This window comes from Pleurodeles waltl, chromosome 1_1, assembly GCF_031143425.1.
Source record: "Pleurodeles waltl isolate 20211129_DDA chromosome 1_1, aPleWal1.hap1.20221129, whole genome shotgun sequence".
Classification (NCBI taxonomy): Eukaryota; Metazoa; Chordata; class Amphibia; order Caudata; family Salamandridae; genus Pleurodeles; species Pleurodeles waltl.
The window spans coordinates 834,586,085-834,603,261 of NC_090436.1; the positions used below are offsets into that span (position 1 = coordinate 834,586,085).

General features: G+C 45.0%; 1 protein-coding gene across 1 annotated transcript in view; it reads left to right on the plus strand.

Annotated features, from left to right (window-relative positions):
• The window catches only part of GDA (guanine deaminase), a 599,621-nt gene that overhangs the window by 263,453 nt on the left and 318,991 nt on the right, over positions 1 to 17,177 (plus strand). Inside the window, exon 4 of the mRNA XM_069228937.1 lies at positions 14,874 to 15,045. Coding sequence (XP_069085038.1) covers positions 14,874 to 15,045 — 172 coding nt within the window. The remainder of the gene's footprint in view (positions 1 to 14,873; positions 15,046 to 17,177) is intronic.

Consider the following 17,177-nt stretch of genomic DNA (forward strand, 5'->3'; position numbering starts at 1 on the left):
AGGTGAATATGCAATGTCTTTTGTGGTATTTTCCATCGGCCTATATAAATATTTGTAAATTACTGCATAGTATTTAGTAGTGTGTGTGTGTGTGTGTGTGTAATAAATGTACTTTTCCTTTTTCTAAAGAAAAAGCACTGACTAGGTAATCATTTATTGATTGTTATTATAGCGAGCCAGTCATTGGTGTAACAAAGGACCCTGCAGCCCCCATGCTACGTGGGGCCCGAGCTCCCAAGGGCTACCTCAGCCCACACACTGGTCTGAGACCTCCCGGGTGAGTCCGGCGAGGGTGCCCTCCATGTACTGTGCAGAGGGCCCCCTCAAGTTTTGTTGCGCCACGGGTTTCAGCGAATGGTGATTATTGCCCCACACCACCTCCCATGACAAGGCCTTGGACTGCTCTGCTTTGCTACCCTGAGAGGGTGAAGCACTACAATGGGGTGCTTGGTTCCCAGTAGAGGAGAATTGTGGGCCTATTACTTGTGTAGGCCACACAACTAATAAACCAATTTCCTATACTGGCGCTCAGCACTGGGATAATAGTATCCAGTTCTGGTACACTTTGATAACATTTGATAAGTTTGGTTTTGCCACACATTACCTATGCATTAATGCACAAATATGAGATCGCAAGACTCTGAGGGGGGTTCAAAGATTTGGTTGTGTGAACTCTAGATGTGGAAGGCAAAGCCCCCTCCCACAAATGTCATGTGAATGCATTGATGGTTTATTAATGTGCTAACTGTGTTTATTATGACCAATTTGCATTGTTTTATTAAATTATGTGATGACAGGTTGGACTTTCACACACAGTGTTCCCGCTAGAGTGTTCCAGGCTAGAGTAAACTTTAAACCCCAGCACTACACACTAGGCCTGTATGAGAAGGGTTCTTGTCTATATGTTTTGGTACTACAACCCATACCCACACCATGATCAGGGTGTGGGGGTGGGCCCTTCTTCTGGGGTATAGGAGGTGATTGTGGGCTCCAGGAAATTCTCCAGCTTGCCATGAGTTGTGGATATTTCCCGTGAGGGATCCCACCGTGAATCATTCTTTTTACAGTTTTTTCCCACCTTTGATGCAGGCCAGAGACCACTGAAAGGGTGGGATGGGTGGGTACCCAGATGTAGTTGACCCTCCCCTAGGGGTTTCCGCCAGGAGGGTGTGAGGTCCCCAAGAATTTTCCATTGGTAGAGGTGGGGTCCCCATTAGTTATCTGTTGGGGACAGGGAGCTAGCCCAGGATGGTCCAGAGAGGTGAGTGGCTATGTGGAGGGATGGTTCCTGAGGCTGAAGGTGTAATGGCTGTTCCTCAGGGGATCATAGAGAGAAGTAGGAGTACCTAGATTCCCAGGATGGGTTAGTGTTGGAGCCAGAGTTGTCAGAGTAGGGTAGGTGACTGCCCAGGAACAGTGAAGGATGTTATCCTAGGACCATTTTTACCTGTCTCTGAGGTGACGATGTCCAGCTAAATGCCCAATCAGATAGGTCCTGTGGGGTTGGTTCCCAGGAATGATGGAAGAGGCCCTCTAGCTGGTAGGTGCAACCCCAGCCTGGAATGCAGGGGACTCTGCTCTAAGCCTGGTGCATTGCTGGTGTGCCAGCCTTGGGGTGGATGTCCTAAGGCCCCTTAAAGTCTTGGGTTGCCAGGCACTGGCTTAGCTGGTGGGTGCAGCCCCCAGCAAGGTGCAGGAGGGCAAACCAAGAGGCCAGGTGGGGCCTACTTTAAGTGAAGGGACCCTGTGCTTCAGATTGGGTTTGTGTAGTCACTTATGTCTAGGACTGTCAGTCTAAGCTACCAGTGTAGCAGGCTGTGGAGGAGTTTGCCTGGCAGACTTCTGGTGGGTGCACTTTAAGTGTACCCATGGCAGATTCCCATGGTGAGGGTGTACAGAAGGTGGGTGTTCTTGCAGTGTTGGTACCAGGTGGCTAGGTGGGTCCTATGCAAAGAGAGGGGACGCTGTGCTTTAGTCAGGGATCGTGTTAGCCACTTCTGTCTAGGAGGTTTGCTTTGGGTTGCTCCAGTGGGGTGCACTTCAGGTGTGCTAGCCTAGTATATTGCCCTAGACCCTTCAGAAGTCCTAGTGTGCCAGGCAAGGACTCAGCATGTGGAGGCAGCTCTCTGCTGAGTGTGGGGAAAGGAGGCAGTCGGGCCTTAAGGTGACCTGCTGAACCTTCACTGGGTGACCTTTATGGTCCCAGATTCGTTTTTATGGTTGTAGCGTGGACGCTGGGAAGTGGCATAAGAAAGCTGAATCAGGCATGTCCCACTTAGTGCCCTGGAGTGCCTCTGTTGACCCACTAGGCTGGAGGGAGCCCATGGGTGAGGGGTTCCTGTGGTGGAACTGCCTGGGGTGATTCTTGTCTGGAAGCACTCCTTGATTTGCCTGGAGTCCCCTAAGATGACACAGTCATCCCGAAACAGTGTGATGATAGCATAGACCCCAGAGTAACTACTGTAGGTGAGGGTCCGTGGCCTGGTAAGGGGTGTCATGACCTGGTTGGGTGGGGGTACTGGTTTGTGTATTCTTCAGAGGGGGGAACAGCCAGTGATTGGTGGAACAGGTTTTAGACATGTCTGTTGTGTTGGTGTCAGTACTGAAGCACTGAACCCTGCCAGGAATGGTGTGGTAGATGCAGCGTTGAATGACCTAGGGCAAGAGTGGACCTAGACCCGCTCGGTCTATGTAGGTGGTTAGTTTCCTGGATGCATCCGAAGTAGAACTAGAATGGTTCTTATTGCAGTCTTGCTGTGACGCAGCAAGGATAAGGGGCACTTGGCTGGTTACATGTGTGCAGGCTGCTTGTGTGAGACTACTGTCATATTAAGCCCAGTAACTGCGCACAGGTAACCTGGTGCAGAGGGGACTCTGCAGGATTAGCTATTGGCCTTGGGTAATCCGTATAATGTCAGTGTACATTAATGGGGAAAGTCAGTGTGATTTACGGTTTTGTCTATAGTCTACACTTTAATCTGCGCACGGGGAAACTGCCTTAAAGTGCAGTTTTGCTTTCCGCTCACCTACAGAGACCAGTGACGCCTCAAAATGAGGTGTAACCTGTGCGAGAAAATCAAATCTACAAGTTCCAAAAACATATCTGTACAACTTATTGGTCATTCAGAATTGTCATATCTCAGGAACAGAGCCCAGGCACTTTGTAACCCTGCTGTGCAAGGTTAATCACATTTCTCTCCAGCAGCAGGAACAAAGGCCTCCCCACACAAATGGAGCAATTAACAGTGCTTTACTCAGCTCTTGAGGAGGAAAGGGGTGGGGATGAGGGATCTGCATCCATTAATCAACAGTCACACTGTACCAGGGATGGGTCTGTCCAAGTCCGTTGAACAAAAGAAGGAGGCCAAGACCTCTGGAGCCAACACAGAAGGGAGCTTCCCTTTGAAGATTTAGGGGCATATTTCTACTTGTTTTGTGCTGAATTTGCGTAATTTTTTTTGCTGCAAATTCGTCTAGCGACACATTTATGAAGTTAAAGTCATTTTTTGGACGTGGAAACCTACTTTGCATCAATGAGATGCAAAGTAGGCGTTCCTGTGCAAAAAATGGCTCTATTGCCTTTGCGCCATATTTATCCCCCTGTGCTAAAATCACGCATGGGAGGGAGGAGGGGTCAAAAAATGGTGCAAAGCTTGCTTTGCACCATTTTTTTATGCTGGGGTCAGGGCAGGCGTTAGGGGACCTGTGGGCCTATTTCAATGGTGGGACACCATGGATTAAGCCCACGGGTACCCTCCCCAGCCCCCATAAACACCCCCACCCACACTAGAGGGACAGCGGAGGATGGGGGACCCCATCCCAGGTAAGTACAGGCAAGTATTTTCTTTTTTTAAAGTTCAATTGGGGGCCCTCAAATGGGCCCCCCTACAAGGCTCTGGGTGCAATGGCCATGCCCAAGAGACCCTGGTCCCCTTTGCTGGCCATTGGGGTGGTGGGCATGACTCCTGTCTTTTCTAAGACAGGAGTCATATGATGTGGATGGTTTTGCATCAGAAAATGACTCTAGACAGGTTAGAATCGTTTGTTTTTTTACTCTAACTTGCCTAATGTCATTTTTTGGTGCAAAACCCCCTTCTTCCATACCGCCAGCCCCACCGACTAATGTCATTTTATTTACGTAAGCCTACCCTTTGCACTGGCTTGCACCATTCCATAAATATGGTGCCCGGCTGGTGCACAGAAATGGTACAAGCCAGTGCTAAACTTTTTGGGGCAAAACTGCGCTAGTGCAGTTTTGCACCACAAAGTATAAATCAGGGCCTATGTGAGAAAGGCCCTGGCAGTGAGGGACAGATCTGAGGTCCCCAGAGGAGACGTGACTAGTGGCTACTGAATGACACCATCTTGAACCGTCCCAGCATGGCACCCTAGGATTGGCCTGGGGTGCCTGGCTTTGGGAACCTTCAACTCCTTTAAAAACTATTGCACAAGGAGGAGACATTCTCTTACTTAGCAATATCTTTGTGCTTTGTTGCTGGACCCCGGTGCTGCCATGGACAACTGGAAGAAAAAAAACCCTGATGCCCATATAGGACTCTGCCCAGTTGACCCCAGGGCCAGTGGGTCTCCCCAAGGGCCAGTGAGGCTGGCCCCATTAAACTCCCTGAGGCCATGTTGGGGGAAAGTCCTGGCTTGCCATCCATGTTTGTGGGGTCATAGGATCCAAGGCTTTCCTCCAACTGGTCCTCAGGAGTCCAGGCGGATCAGCCTTTCCTGGATCAGCAGGATTAACAGCATAAAAATGAAACATCTCCCTCGCATACTATATGTAGTGCAGTTACTTCACATAAAGGATTCACATGGGACCGTACCGAAGATTGATTCATTCCATCTCTCCCTTGGGAGGACTGAACCACTAGCATAGCAAGCTTCACTCTGTATAAACCCCAAGCAAAGGATGATCAAGGTCTCCCTGAAGTTTCTCATTACATAAAGGCGGATAAAGGATTTGCCCATCAAAAGAAGGGATGCAGCCTAAACGGAGAAATCACTGGATAATCGTAGAAGACTTTCTCCCCTATCCCACTACAACATATACTCTGGCTTCCCTCGCTCACCAACAATATAGGTCAACATTCCCATATACCATTTACATACTGGTGGAAAATGGGAGGGCCTGACTCACACTGCGCATGTTACAGCTTTTCATAGGCCCTTGGACCCTACTGACTCACAACCATAACTTTCCTCCTGATAATCAATGCCCTTTTTTTCTACAACATGGTTTGAGCTCCACGTAGGAGCCGCATGCTCAACAATAATGGTGACTTGTTTACTGTTTATAAATATGTGATTAACCAACTTCCCCATACCCTTACAAGGTCTCCTCTGGGCAGGAATGGGTGAGAGATATGTCAAAGGAGGCCACATATTAACTGCACTAGAAGTAGTGTTAGATTAAGCTTCTACTCAAGAGCGTCTCCCACTTATATTACTCACTTTATGCTGGATCATTGTTGGAAACAGCTGACTCCTCTGCAGCTGGGAAAGTGGAGAACAAAGATTTGGCAAATCTATGCAATGGAAAGACTAACTGCACTACTATCCAACAGAATGTCCAAATTTAAAAGTGTGTGGAGACCGTTACTGAGATAATAATGCAGGTGGGGGAATGGTGAATAATGCAACAAGTCTTTGAGCTGGAAAGAAGAGCTACTATTATAGCATGTCTTGCTCCTCAGAGGAAAGTGCCTCAGATTTAGACAATGAGCCTGACATGAACTGAAACTATTCAGCTTACGGCACACTGATTTGTTGGATCCCCATGCCCTTCATGAAACACTGAAAAGTGCCCTGGCTTAGCAATATGTCGAATGACTTATTTGCACCCTCCTTATCCCCTCTTTGGGAGGCCATCACAGAGAATCTACTCTCCCCTACGGTCAATGCAAAAAAACTGCCTAGGCTTTATTTTCTTAATGTAACACTAAGTTGGTGTTTGTTATATTTTCCTTTTCTCTATATTTTTTTCTTCGTTGTTTTCAATTTATTTTCTTTTTAAAAACTAAGTGTGAAAAAAAGAAAATCCTTCTTTTGAGAGCACCATAAGGATTTTTTTCTTTAGTATGGTTGGCAAACCATCTAAGTTAACCCCTCTACAAAGGTATTGTGATTGACGTGAACAGTTCTTCAAATGCGCTGAAGGGGCTAACTTACTTAAGTTGTTGGTTTGAATTAAGCAAGGATGGTTTGATTGATTGCAATATATGGTTAGTTTATGAAGATCAACATGCAGAGCCTGATTCATGCATGGCTTTTATGGGAGTCCTGGCTAACACCTGTCTAAGCCAGGAGTACTCCATGTCACAAATTCTTTGTAAATTGGGCCAGTAAACCTTATAATCTTGAACAAAAGGATGCTGTGATGATGATTAAGATGATAGTAAGTATTAAGGGTGTAGCACCCTAACAATGACGTCCTGGTGCTGAAACCTACTGAAAAGAGAATTATGGCCCAGATCTACAAAGCCCTTTTGCATTTCTTAATGGTCTGAATAGGTATTGCAAAACTGCCTTTTCTTATGTACAAAGGCCATTAAGAAATCGCAAATTGAGATTTCTACCCTGTAGAAATCACAATTTGCAATTCATAGAATAGGAAATAACAAATAGGGATTTCCTATTTGCGATTCCTATCCTGATGCACAAAGCATTTCCTAAATGTGACCTGGGCATTTAGGAGATACAATTACCACCAACTTGCAGTCAGTGATAACCAGGTGCAATTTAAAAAAAGCACCCCAAGGTGCTTCTTTAATTGTAATAGAGCACACGCATGCCCCCTGGACATATGTGTGTTCTATAAGTGCACCCCTATTTTTGGGGTGCACCAAGGGGGGCCTTTTGCCCTTTGCCATCCCTGATTTTGCATTTCCTAAATAGCAATTTTTTAATAAGAAATCGTTATTTAGGAAATGCAAAACTGGTCCATTGACTAAAATGCAATGGAATTTCTTAATACCGATTTCCTAATAGCGATTCCTACTATGTAGGAATCGCTATTAGGAAATTGGTGTCTCGATACATAGCATTTTGCATTTCTTAAATAGTGATTTCTATGAAGTCGCTATTTAAGAAATGCAAAATTGCCATTTTTGTACATCTGGCCCCTTGTCTGTTGAAAGATAAGTTTTCAGCAATTTCCAGAACATATAATAATTGGTCTCAACACCAGGGGTGGTTTCTCCTTTAGGGCTGAGGGGCTGCGCCCCTCTGAAATTCCTACCCATTAGTAGTAAAAAATATGAAATAAATCGATTTGTTCACAGATATGATTGTAACTCTAAACAAATTGATGCATTTAAGTCTGAGCTGTCTGTCCCAGGCTGCCTGCCCCATCTCGCTCTGAAGCAGAAGATGGAAACCAGGCAGTAAATCAACTGTACTGTGACGCCTGACACAGGGCTTACTGCTCTAAAGCCCTTCATTCCCATTGTGGTCTGGGGCAGTATCCACTATAGGCCAGTGACGCTTTTAGCGACATGGTTTCAGGTGTTGGAGGCTTCATCCTTGCGTGAGGGCAGCCATCCGTAATTCATAGGCATGGATCCCACCCTTTCTCCATTTGTCATGCAGTAGGAGTGGATGCAAGCACATGTAATTTGGTGCCTTGGCTTCGGGAATGGTAAGTGTTATAATGCTAATTTTGTGTTATTTCTATTATACTGAGACCCTTTGTCACACTAGCCTCCCCCACTGTGACACCCCAGGCCCTAGCTGCAGATTGCTGGCTCCTTAAGAAGTGGGGCTGCCGTACTTGTTCCCCACCAAAATTGTTACAAAAGATAGCAGGGTTTTTGTTCCCTTGTAAAATTGATACACGTATCGGAGTCAAGCACAAAGGGATAAAAATGTGCTTACAGTAAAGGCAGTTATCTGCTGTATGGCATTAAAACTGGCCCTATCGCCATGACCTTAGCATTAATGCCAAAAACATGAGTTCATATGCGAACAATGAATGTTAAAAAGTGATTTTGTTCCTCTTTTATTTCACGTTTTACTTAATGTTGCATTTGCCAAGAGAGTTAGCTGTTTCATCATGCTCTGTTTCTGTATTTCTTTTCATGCATTTTATTACTCTTGCATAGTGCAGGTGTTTCTGTGGGGCTTTGATTGAGAGTGTTGGTGCTGAGGATGAAGGCGAAGCAAAGTGCCTTTCAGTGGGTTGGCGTCTCTCCAATGCACACAGAACAATGGTCATGTATTCCAGTTACAATTGAAATTCAGTGTAAATGTGTGTGAAGGACGTGCACAGAGGTAAACAAATGTAGAGGGTAAAAACAAAAGGAAATAACGTGCTTAAATGTGAAAAAGTGCAGTGTATGGTTGGAGTGGTAAAATGGGGGAGATAGGAGGAAGTGCATTCAGGGGAGAGTGAAAAGAGGGTGCTGAACAGGAGCAAGAGGAGGGGCTACATCCAGCACATATAAATGAAGGCCCTACTCTTTCCAGAGGCCTCAATAATATTTAATCAACAGTCTCACAATGTCACAATTGAAACCTTTCCGAAGTTAATTATTTATTACTAATCATTTTTGTTACTCATTTATCTTAAAAAGCTAACAACCACTGACAAAGCTCACAGTACTGAAAGGCTTTAGGTGTATGTCAGTTGCTGTGTTTTATATATTTCTGGATGCAATATCATCTCAGAGAGAAACCAAAATACAGGCCAGGAGGCACAATATGGGAATCACAGAAATGTATTTTGCGTGTTCCCTTTTAGAGAGCCCCCACTTTTTTCATCCCACTTATACATCTGTCTGCACATATTTCTGTATGACTGTTAGGAGCCGGTGGCTGTGGGTGCTTCCTGATGCCTGTTAGAGAATTTTCTTCCAAAGTTGGTGCAGCATGCAGTGCAAGACACTGGGTAAGCACACACTTTAAAGGGCCTGAAGTTGTCGCAGTGTACAATTTGCACATTAAAGTAAAGGGTGAGCATATTAATGCAGTAAGATATACGGCACTTTTTATTGTGTTTAATATTTTAAGACTATACATTGTCACAGCTTAATGTATTTTTTTTCAAATGCACCATTTGTCAATCTTTTTTATTGTTTTTCTTGGGAGGAGGACCCACCATGGACCCCACGTTTACCCATTAAACTTACTCGCTTCACTCGCTACATAAAAGTCATACCCAGACTTTTATGCCCCACCGCTTACAAATGTCACCAGCCCACACTGTTCAACCCTAGAGGTGACCTGAAGCTTGTTCATTAGCTTAGGCACCAAAACTGAGAAAGCTCTGCCACCCTCCCTTTTTAGTTTGAAATAAGAGAGACCAGGAGTAGAGTAGGACTTCTTTTGATCTAAGCGCCATCCTAGAAATACAGGGCTGAATCTTCTCGGAAATACTCAAAGAACCTGTTTGATAGCTCAATGAGTCAGGGAAGCTTTTGAAAAGGACTCTGCTTTATTGGCAGCCAATGCAGTTCTTTCAAGGCGGCTGAAGCTGAATCGTATTTCCTTCTTCCATTTATGAACTTCTAAGCTCATCCTTGGAGTTTGACCTATGTTTTTGGAAGTGCGACCTGTATACAAGACATTACAATAGTCCAGGTGAGATGAGATCATTGCTTGGAATACGCATGTTTAACAATGCCTGTTGTTTAACAATATACCCATTCCTTCAATGCAGCTTTCTGTGGAGTTTACACTCAAACATGTCAGACCTTGCGTGGCCAGGGAAGCAGCCTCTACTTAAATGAGAGATTCTTACCCTCCCCTACAAACAGGGCAATTTAGGAGCATCTGATTTCGAGTTGTACTGTTTAAGTGCCCCGGCAAAATATGCACATTTTTGGATGTTTCCGCCACTGTTCCAGCAGCATGGGGGGGTCAAAGCAGACAGTAAAGCACCACAGCGGCTAAATACCTCATATGTGCTACAAACACCGATGAATGAAATAGATAGGGCAGGCTGCATGGAATTACGTCGTTGTTTGGGTGGACCTACAATGTTTTAGACTCCGAGGGGTCTGTTGGATTTTACCCCCACCCCAAAACCCCCATTTGTTTTCTGCCTTGGTGTAAAAAGTGTATGCAATAAAAAGATGCTCTTCCCGACGGAAAAGGGCAGTTTTTCCTGGCTACGACACCACCTTGTCAGTGTCCATTATTATCACGCCGCTACACGCACGCATGCCAGCTGACAAGGCCTTGACACTTCAACAACAGAACAACTGGCGACAAGCGGGAACTCACTGTCACCGCCATGTAGAGATTCTATGTGCAGCCTGGCCTGCGTGCCGCTGTTCATACATGTGCCTGACTTACCTCCGTTGCTCAGCCGAGCCTTAGGCAGCCAGCTCTTGCGGAGGCCCTGTTTGTTCACCCCTGCACGGCCCAGGCTCAATGTCTTCCTTGTGCCTCCCTGATCCCTGGGCTCTCATCTCATGAAACCATGCCCCCCAGCTCCACCCGCAGGCCACTCGAAGCGAATGCCCCTCACCTGACCACGTGGCAAAGGCTTCCAATGCCCCGACCAGCCGGCAACACCTCAATACTGTGAAAGGTCGGATTTCTCTCTCTTAAGACATTTAGGAGCCAGGCCAAACTGAGCTCACATTGCTGCATGGACATTTTGATTCATCAAGTCCAGCAGTGTGGCCTCTCAGAGGGTACTGTACATACTGATAATAACTTATCTACATCACCTTGTCAAACAAAGGGTTGGTGGACTACACGAAGGAAAAAAAACACAAAAGTGATAACTGGAATGCATGTTTGCCTGCTATTTGCAATTTTTTATTTCTCTCTCTCTTCCTTTTCTCTTTTACTGTTTAAGTTTGCCTTTGGGAGGGCTGTTACCTTGTTGTCTTGGTGAACCCACAATGTTTTAGACTGCGAGGGGTTCAGAGGGAGTACTGGCACTAATCAGGAGTAAATATGTACTCTAAATAGTAAGACCCTATTAGTGTGACTGTAAATGGGAATCAAGAGAGAGGTAGCATTCCTAGATAGAGACTACAATAGTGGAGAGAAAGGATAAACCTAGTTAGAGACCTAAATAGAGACAAGAAAGGATAACAGACTAATACAGTGGATGGAGGAAGCCAAGAGGTAAAGGAAGATAAAAACAGAATTTTTTTAGGAATACACTCAAAGATTGCATGACTCCATGTCACCACCAGGAAGTTTTCCTTAATAATAATACTCCTTTAAGTGAGAATTATGAAAACGTAACTGAGGGTTCCCTATATATACTCAATGAAAAAAAAAGGTTGCAGGGACGTTATAGTTAGGTTCTGAATTTACACTTACAAAACCGTAGAAATTCAGCAGTTATAGTTAAAGTTACTTCAAGTAACTATAACTTGTGCCATAAGGCAACTATAATTTACGCCCTTGCCATGCACTGCTAATTACCACAGATATTACAGCCCTCATGTAAACTGGGGGCTTACACAAATATATAATAATATTAGACCTGACATCCTTGACGTGGTATCCCCTGTCTTTTTTGCCTCTGCTTCCCATGTTTTGACTGAGTGCTGGACTCTGCTTTTACTGTTTTTGGTATTCTGGGCACTTTACCACTGCTGACCAGTGCTACAATGCAAGTGCTCCCTGTATAAATTGTATGTGTAATTGGCTTTTCCATGATTGGCATATTTGATTTACTAGTAAGTCCCTAGTAAAGTGCACTAGAGGGTCCAAGGGTCGTAAATCAAATGCTACTAGTGGGCTCAGACATACCAGTGTCTGTGTGTGCAGTTTTAACATGCCAATTCGACTGGCAATTGTACCCACTTGCCAGACCCAAACCTTCCCTTTTTATACATGTAAAGCACCCACCCCTAAGGTAGACCCTAGGTAGCCCCATGAGCAAGATGCAGTGTATGTTAGAGATGGGACATGTACAGATATGTTTTACATGTCCTAACAGTGAAATACTGCCAAATTCGGTTTTCACTGTTGCAAGGCCTATCTCACTCATAGGTTAACATGTGGGCTGCCTTTAAATATCTTTTAAGTACAGTTTCCCTTTGCAAGCAGATAGAGGTGGGAGTTTGGAGTCTCTGAACTCACAATTTAAAAATACATCTTTAAGTGAAGGTGTTTTTTAGATTGTTAGTTTATAAATGCCACTTTTACAAAGTAGACCTTTTCTTGCTTAAACCATTCTGTGACTCTGCATGTTTGTGGATTCCCTGTCTGGGTCAGACTGACAGTTGGGCTGTTTGTGAATCTCCTCTAGACAGTGACACAAAGGGAGTTGGGGTGTAGCCTGCATATCCCAATGAGCCATCTGGGCTAGAGTGGAGGGAGGAATGGTCACTTACACCTGAAAGGGCTGTGCCTGCCCTCACACAATGCAGTCCCCAAACCCCTGATGTGTGTCTGGGGCCTGGCCTGGGCAAGGCAGGATCCTGTAAACAACAGAGACTTTTCTTTGAAATTGGGAAACTTCTAAGGCTGAAAGAGGTATAAGTATTGGACCCCAAACCCCAGACTTTAGATTTCTTCAAGATTTGCTTCTGGAACCAAGAGGAACCTTTGCCAAGGAGAAGAGCTGAAGAGCTGAGGAGAAGCGCTGCCCCTGCCTGTGACTGTGCTTTGTTGGGCTATCCTGCAGTTGGCGCTTCTGCCTTTGAAAGGGAACAAAGACTGGACTTTGTGGTATGTTCCTGCTTGAGAAGAATCTCCAAGGGCTTGGAATGAGCTTGCCCCCTGTTATGAAGTCTCAGGGCCATCAAAGACTTCCTCTGCCATCACCTGGACTCTCTGCTGAGACTCCTACCTTGCAAATGGTACCCAATCCAGTCCCTGGGTCCTTGAAAGGAGAAGCTGGTGGAAAACAAACGAAAACCAAGTATACCAGCTTCAAATGACCCCGGATTGACTCAGCTGCCAGATTAAGGGACGCCACCTGCACCTGAAGCTGTGGTCCTCACTGGAGTGTGACGACCCCGCAGGCCCGACGCCGCAGCAGCCCTGCCGAAGTCTGTGACTCCATGAGTCCGGAAGTGCCGTGTCACTGACATCCATGACACCCAACTTGGCCATACCATGCCGTGACTGCTGGATATTTACCCTGCCGGAAGTGCGTGAATCCAGCGCTTCGCACTGACGTTTCCTTACCTCCACCACTCTGCAGCAAGGACCCGACGCTTCTTCGTGATGCCTCTGCTAGTTCGCTCTGAAGCACCGGAACCGACCCCACCTCGGATCCCCGACTCCGTGCACCGGCTTGTTTTCTCATTTTCGCAAGGCACTGTACTTAGGGGTCCATGTGACTCCATGACCGGCGGAATTACCGTCGTATTGTTGGGAATGGCTCTATCACGATGCCGTGATATCACCAATTTGAAGCATTTGTGCTTCTAACTGCTATATTGAAGTTCAATCATTTAAAAAATCATAACTGTGCTTGAGTATGTTGGATGTTTGTCGTTTTGGTCTTGTTCTGTTTAGATAAATATTGGCTATTTTTCTAACATGGTGTTGAGTCATTTTGTAGGGTTTTCACTGTATTACTGTGTGTGTGTTGGTACAAATACTTTACACATTGCCTCTGGGTTTAGCCTTTCTGCTTGTGCTAAGCTAGCAAGGGGGTGAGCGGGGGTTAACCGAGTCTGTTCCTCCTTTGCCCTGACTAGAGTGAGGGTCCTTGCTTGGACAGTGGGTAACCTGCCTGCCAACCAAAGACCCCATATCTAACATACAAAATAAAAGGAGAGAGGCACATGGGGTCCCCCTGCTAGGGCTCTTTTTTGCCCCAGGAGCTACCACTGCCCAAGGGATTTATTAAAAAAAGGGAGGGGGAAAACTGAACCCCCCCCTCCATTTGGCTCTATGAGCCCCAGGGACCACATCTCCCTCGGGCTTTATTTAATTAATGGAGGGGGGCACTATCTGGTTGAAGTGTTGGCAGCCAATCAGATCCCTTCATGAGATCGGGAGAATTTGTGAATTATTTGTGCACCTAGATATACACATTTGGATTTTTTTTAAAATCTTTAAAACTACTAAACAGATTTACACCAAATAACAAGTGTGCTTTCTGGACTAAGAGCTACCTTTCTGCCAAATTTGGTGTAATTCCGTCCAGTGGCCTGGGAAGTACTTGCGTCTAAAATGTCTATGGGGTTTAGCATGTGAAGCATACTTTTTGTACAACCCCTTGTTCTCAGCCCCTGCTTGACGGACCACCCGAAAACTTTCCATGCACAACAAGACCCAAATTCTCACTTTTTTTGGAAAATTTCATGAAGATTTCTCAAACCATTCCAAAGAGATAGCCAAGTCAGAAAATGCTTTTCCTATGGAAGCTAGGTCCTAACTATAACTTCCTACTGGCAGTAGTTTAAAAAAAAAAAATATATATATATATATATATATATATATATATATATGTGTGTATACACACACACACACACACATATATATAATGATAGGGACCAGTGCAGTTGAAGTAAAATCATGAAAAACTGCTATGTAACGATCTAGATGTTTATTATTTACTAATCATTTGAAGGTTTTGTAGCACAAATGTCAACTTGATGAACATTATTTATACAATGTACTTATATACTGTAGAGCAGAGGCATCTATACATATTTAAATGTTTAAAACGTTAAGAAAGTAAAGTAGTAATCATAAATGTTTACAGTAGCAGAAACAACATCAATTTCAGATGTGCAGAACCCTGGGAAATAAGAGTGTGACTGAACATCTTCTTTCCATCCCAAGAAACTATGTTCACGTGTGTACAAAGATTGCAATATTCACCTTCTATGTTATTTTGAGTTTATACTCTCTGTTCTATCATTGTTATAGGGTGCATTATTACTGCATGTTGTTGAGACTTTGCCTCATTGATTACCGTTATTTCTTTATTTCAGCGAATTCCTCATCCCGGGGCTGGTGGACACCCACATTCATGCAGCACAGTACTCCTTCACAGGATCTGCTGTAGATAAACCTCTTTTGAGTTGGTTGAAAGATTATACATTCCCTACTGAGACAAAATACAAGAACGAAGAATTTGCTAGGAATATATACACCAAAGTAGTGGTAAGTGCAATACGAGACAAAGTTTTTATCAAATCCACGTGGGAAAAGTTCATGTATGTTGCCTGCAGTGCCTATATAGAATTGCAAGGAAAATACTGATGTCATACTCCATGAAGTCTTATATACTGAATTAATAATGTTATCCTCGTGGCATAATCATCTCACGCAGGTAATGTCTGTGCTAGTGAAGACATAAAAGTTCAATGCAATGGAACAAGACAAGATTTAAAAAAATATTGTGATCAAACAATTATTTACAATCAAATGTAACAACATACAGACGCCGTGGAGAAGAGTTACTGGATAATAAAGATAGAGAGCCTCAGTTAGCATTTGGTAGAGGGGGAACTTCATTAAATTAGCGATGATGCCACCCCACCAAACTCATGGTTCTTCAGCTCTGTTTAGAATCAGTGGGGGCGCTTTGTTTACACTAGAAGAGCATCTGCTGGCTCTGCTGCTTAAAACCTTTGACCTGTTTGCCAGAAGGCGATCAGCTCAAATTGACAGGTGCCTTATCCTATTTATGGTGCAGAACCTGTGTCTTGTTTTTCCTTCTAGAATCGCCGTGAGAAGATTGGCGACTTTTAGAAATGGGGTCTTTGGTTGGCAGTCAGGTTACCCCCTGTCCAAGCAATGACCCTCACTCTAGTCAGGGTAAAAGAGAATCACCCTCAGCTAACCCCTGCTTACCCCCTTGGTAGCTTGGCATGAGCAGTAGGCTTAACTTCAGAGTGCTAGGTGTAAAGTATTTGTACCAACACACACTAACTTAATGAGAACACTACAAAATGACAGAACACATGTTTAGAAAACTAGAAAATATTTATCTAAACAAAACAAAACCAAAACGACAAAAATCCACAAAACACAAGTCAAGTTATCAATTAAAAAGCAAAAAGAGTCTTTATGTAGTTTAAAACACACACTAACACTGATAGAGTGAAAATGTACCTTGGGTGTGTCAAAAATAACCATGCACGGATGAGTGTGCGTCAAAAAGGGCTTGCGATGCGTCAGTTTCACTCACAAGAAAGACCTTGCATCATTTCTCCTTTCGTTGGGTCGAGGCGCGCTGTTTCTTCTCTCTGAAGGAGAGCGATGTGTCGATCCTTTCAGCACTCTCGGGTCCCGGCAGGCCCTGCGTTGTTTTTACACGCCCAGCGGTGTTTGCGTTGGTAATCCAGCCGCACGATGATCCGAAAACCACACAGCACATTTTGCGATCTCACCAGCCTCCGTCAGCGATGCTGCTAGTCGTATCTCCAGCTCTCTGCATCGATTCTTCAGTCGCGTTACAGACGAGCGTTGATTTTCAGCCGTGAAGCCGGCGGCGCAGAGATTTCCCAGCAGCAGATTGGTGTTGGGGCGATCTTTTCCCTGCACGTGGATTTCTTCCTCTTAGGCTGCCAGCTTCTCCTTTCAGGGTCGCAGGAACTGGATGGGCACCACAGGGCAGAGTAGGAGTCTCTCCAGAGACTCCAGGTGCTGGCAGAGAGAAGTATTTGCTATCCCTGAGACTTCAAACAACAGGAGGCAAGCCCTAAGTCAAGCCCTTGGAGGTCTTCACAAGATGGAAGGCACACAAAGTACAGTCTTTGCCCTCTTACTCAGGCAGAAGCAGCAACTGCAGGATAGCTCCACAAAGCACAATCACAGTCACAGGCAGGGCACCTCCTCTTCCTCAGCTCTTCAGATCTTCTCCAGGCAGAGGTTCCTCTTGGTTTCAAGAAGTGTTCTAAAGTCTATGGTTTTGGGTGCCCTTCTTATACCCAATTTTTGCTTAGAAGTAGGCCGACTTCAAAGCAAAGTCTCTCTTGAATATGAAATCCTGCCTTTCCCAGGCCAGGCCCCAGACACTCACCAGGGGGTTGGAGACTGCATTGTGTGAGGACAGGCACAGCCCTTTCAGGTGTAAGTGACTACTCCTTCCCTCCCTCTTAGCACAGATGGCTCATCAGGAAATGCAGACTACACCCCAGCTCCCTTTGTGTCACTGTCTAGTATGAGGTGCAATCAGCCCAACTGTCAAACTGACCCAGACAGGGAATCCACAAACAGGCAGAGTCACAGAAATGGTATAAGCAGGAAAATGCTCACTGTCTAAAAGTGGCATTTTCAAACACACAATC